Raw genomic sequence first — 2643 nt, forward strand, 5'->3', positions numbered from 1 at the left:
GTGACCTGGACCAGGCCCCCCTCCTCCCCCAGCCTGCTGATGCGACCTGGGCAGCACCACAGGTCCAAACCCAGCCTGTGACGGGGCGTGCCTCCTAGGAGAGGGCCGGAGGACCCTGACCCTGTGCGCTACCTGCTTGTCTCATGGCATCTTTCAAAGGATTTTGTGGTGCCCGGCTGGCTCTAGGCAAACCTAAATAGTCCCACCCCGAAGAGCGGGGGAGCGGCTCTTGCCTGCTGATGCGACCTGGGCAGCACCACAGGTCCAAACCCAGCCTGTGACGGGGCGTGCCTCCTAGGAGAGGGCCGGAGGACCCTGACCCTGTGCGCTACCTGCTTGTCTCATGGCATCTTTCAAAGGATTTTGTGGTGCCCGGCTGGCTCTAGGCAAACCTAAATAGTCCCACCCCGAAGAGCGGGGGAGCGGCTCTTTCTAGCTAGAGTAGGTCGTGTGAAAGTGCTGTAGCTGTGACTGTGATGGTCCAGAAACGAGGCGAGAGGCAAGCATTTCCTAGGGTGGTGTGTCTTCATTGAACTGGCTGTTGCGCTGCAGACACTTGGTTAATTTAACCCTGTTCCAGCTAGGTGGCAGGGTCAAGAAGAGATCACCCAGAAATCCTTGCCGCTCGGCTAGCTATGGCGAGCTAACCTGTGAAGGGCTTTCTTAACTTGTTGCCTGATGCATGGGGTAGGGGAGCAGTGGAGAGGCCTCCCTCCTCCAGCTGTTGTCGGGTAGGATTCAGCTGTTTGGATCTGGCGCAGCGGAGGCAGGTTTGTCTTTGCTCCTTGCTGCACGATTGGCTCCCTCCAGAACTGGTGAGTTGCAAGGCGCTGCCTCTATTGGCTGCCTGCGCGAACATGCCACAGACAGAGAATCGAAAACAAGGAAGTCACATGTCGGAAGAGGGTGGGACGAGCTCGTCTGGCTGCCTGCCCCGCACCGCGCTCCGCCTGGAGCCCTGCAACCCCCAGCAGCCGCAGTAACTGCAAGAATCCTCGGTTTCTGCTAATACTATAGCACAATTGGGACAAAACAGCCCGTGAAAAGAAGAGTTCTCTGCTGTATAATTGGAACAAAAATGGGTAGCCAGCTTTAGTGTTGGAGCCAATAAACTAAGCCCTGCTTTTATCTAATGTAACACAAATGAGATTGAGGAAGGGATGGGGGTGTTAAAGATGTTGGATCAAATTTAAAAGCAAAACCAATAGAAACACGCTTGGGGGCAGAGAAGGGTGGCTTTTTGTGTGGATGTTTTGGTTGGTCTTGTTTTGGGGGGGGTTCCCGGTGGGGAGAAGCTTTGATGGTAAAAACAGAGTGCTGGCAGTATAAACGTGTGTGTGCGACTAATGGTCAGAAAAAGACACTTGCATGTAGAAGCATGCTTGGTTCTAATGAGCCAAGATCATTTTCAGTTTAATTAATGAAGGTATTATTTGTGATGCCAATAATGGAGTTTTTCTTAAATAATGACTCTTTAATCAGATGCCTTTTTAAACACCCATGACATAACAATGTCAGCAACCACATGTAATGTGGAGAGTTGGAAAAGAAATTCGATTTGCCCTGGCTTATTTTTGTAAGAACTCCATGGAAATGTAAAGGTTTTTAAAGGAATGCTACTTTTGGTGTGTCTGAGCACAACATCCTTGATCAGCTTCCTCAGTGGGCGTAGACAAGATTTTTGTAACTCTCTTCTGAAGAGATGTCCGTCAGAATAAATGGAATTCAAACGAGGGCTATAGGATTTGCATCTAGTCACATACTGACTTCAGGCAAGTTGCTTTACAAAACACTGTGTAGTCTGTAAAGCTCCTAGAGTTTGTAGTATGTTAAAAGCCTTCAAACACTAATTGCGCCAGCCTAATAAATTAGTCTTTATAAACTACAGACATCTATATTTCTGACTCTAATCTGCTTACCTTCAGTTTGTAACATGGGTGGGGTTTTTTTTTCTTTTTGCTATATAGAGATCTAGCTCTTAGCTTTTCAAAACTGCATTATTTTGTTTCCAGAGAGAACTAGATGAGTTGCACTTTCACAGTAGGCTAATACAGACAGTATCACAAGTGTTTCCTGTTTAGCCTGACCAGCTCTAATACTTCACCTGTTTACTATTCACATTGAACACAGGTTTTTGTTCGGTGAATGTTTGCCAAAGATGTAGCTATAGTATTCTTAAATCTTAAACCCAAACTTCTAAACTCAAGAGCATGAGTGAAAAGATCACCATATACTGAAGAAATCAAATAGCCCTCTCTTTTGGGTTAAACATGAAGTATTTGGGAGATCTGTGACTATATTGATCAGGAAACATCAGATTTTTTTTTTCCCTTTTTTTAAAAGAAGGATGGACTTACTCAAAACCAAAACTGTATTAAGATGCTAAATGCAGGGGTATAGTAGCTTCAACAGTCTTCACAAGAAATAAACTCATAGGAGTTACTGAAACTTGATACGCAATACAGACAGACTATTCTATTAGTTTTACAAATATCTAAAATAATTCCACTAAGTTCAATAGTTGCTCTGATTTTTTTTTGGCTTTTGGTATTGATTCAGCCTGGAGCAGTTTGGCTCTTAAGGGTTTATCCTGCTCCTGTTGAAATCCACAGCAAAACTCCAATTGACTTGAATGGGAGCAGG

General features: G+C 45.6%; 1 protein-coding gene across 1 annotated transcript in view; it reads left to right on the forward strand.

Moving 5' to 3' along the window:
* Window positions 1-857: 857 nt before the first annotated feature.
* The window catches only part of INSIG1 (insulin induced gene 1), a 13886-nt gene continuing 12100 nt past the window's right edge, over window positions 858-2643 (forward strand). The window contains exon 1 of the mRNA XM_025197778.1: window positions 858-979. Coding sequence (XP_025053563.1) covers window positions 858-979 — 122 coding nt within the window. The remainder of the gene's footprint in view (window positions 980-2643) is intronic.

Source organism: Alligator sinensis, unplaced genomic scaffold (assembly GCF_000455745.1).
Source record: "Alligator sinensis unplaced genomic scaffold, ASM45574v1 scaffold601_1, whole genome shotgun sequence".
In the NCBI taxonomy this organism is placed as follows: Eukaryota; Metazoa; Chordata; order Crocodylia; family Alligatoridae; genus Alligator; species Alligator sinensis.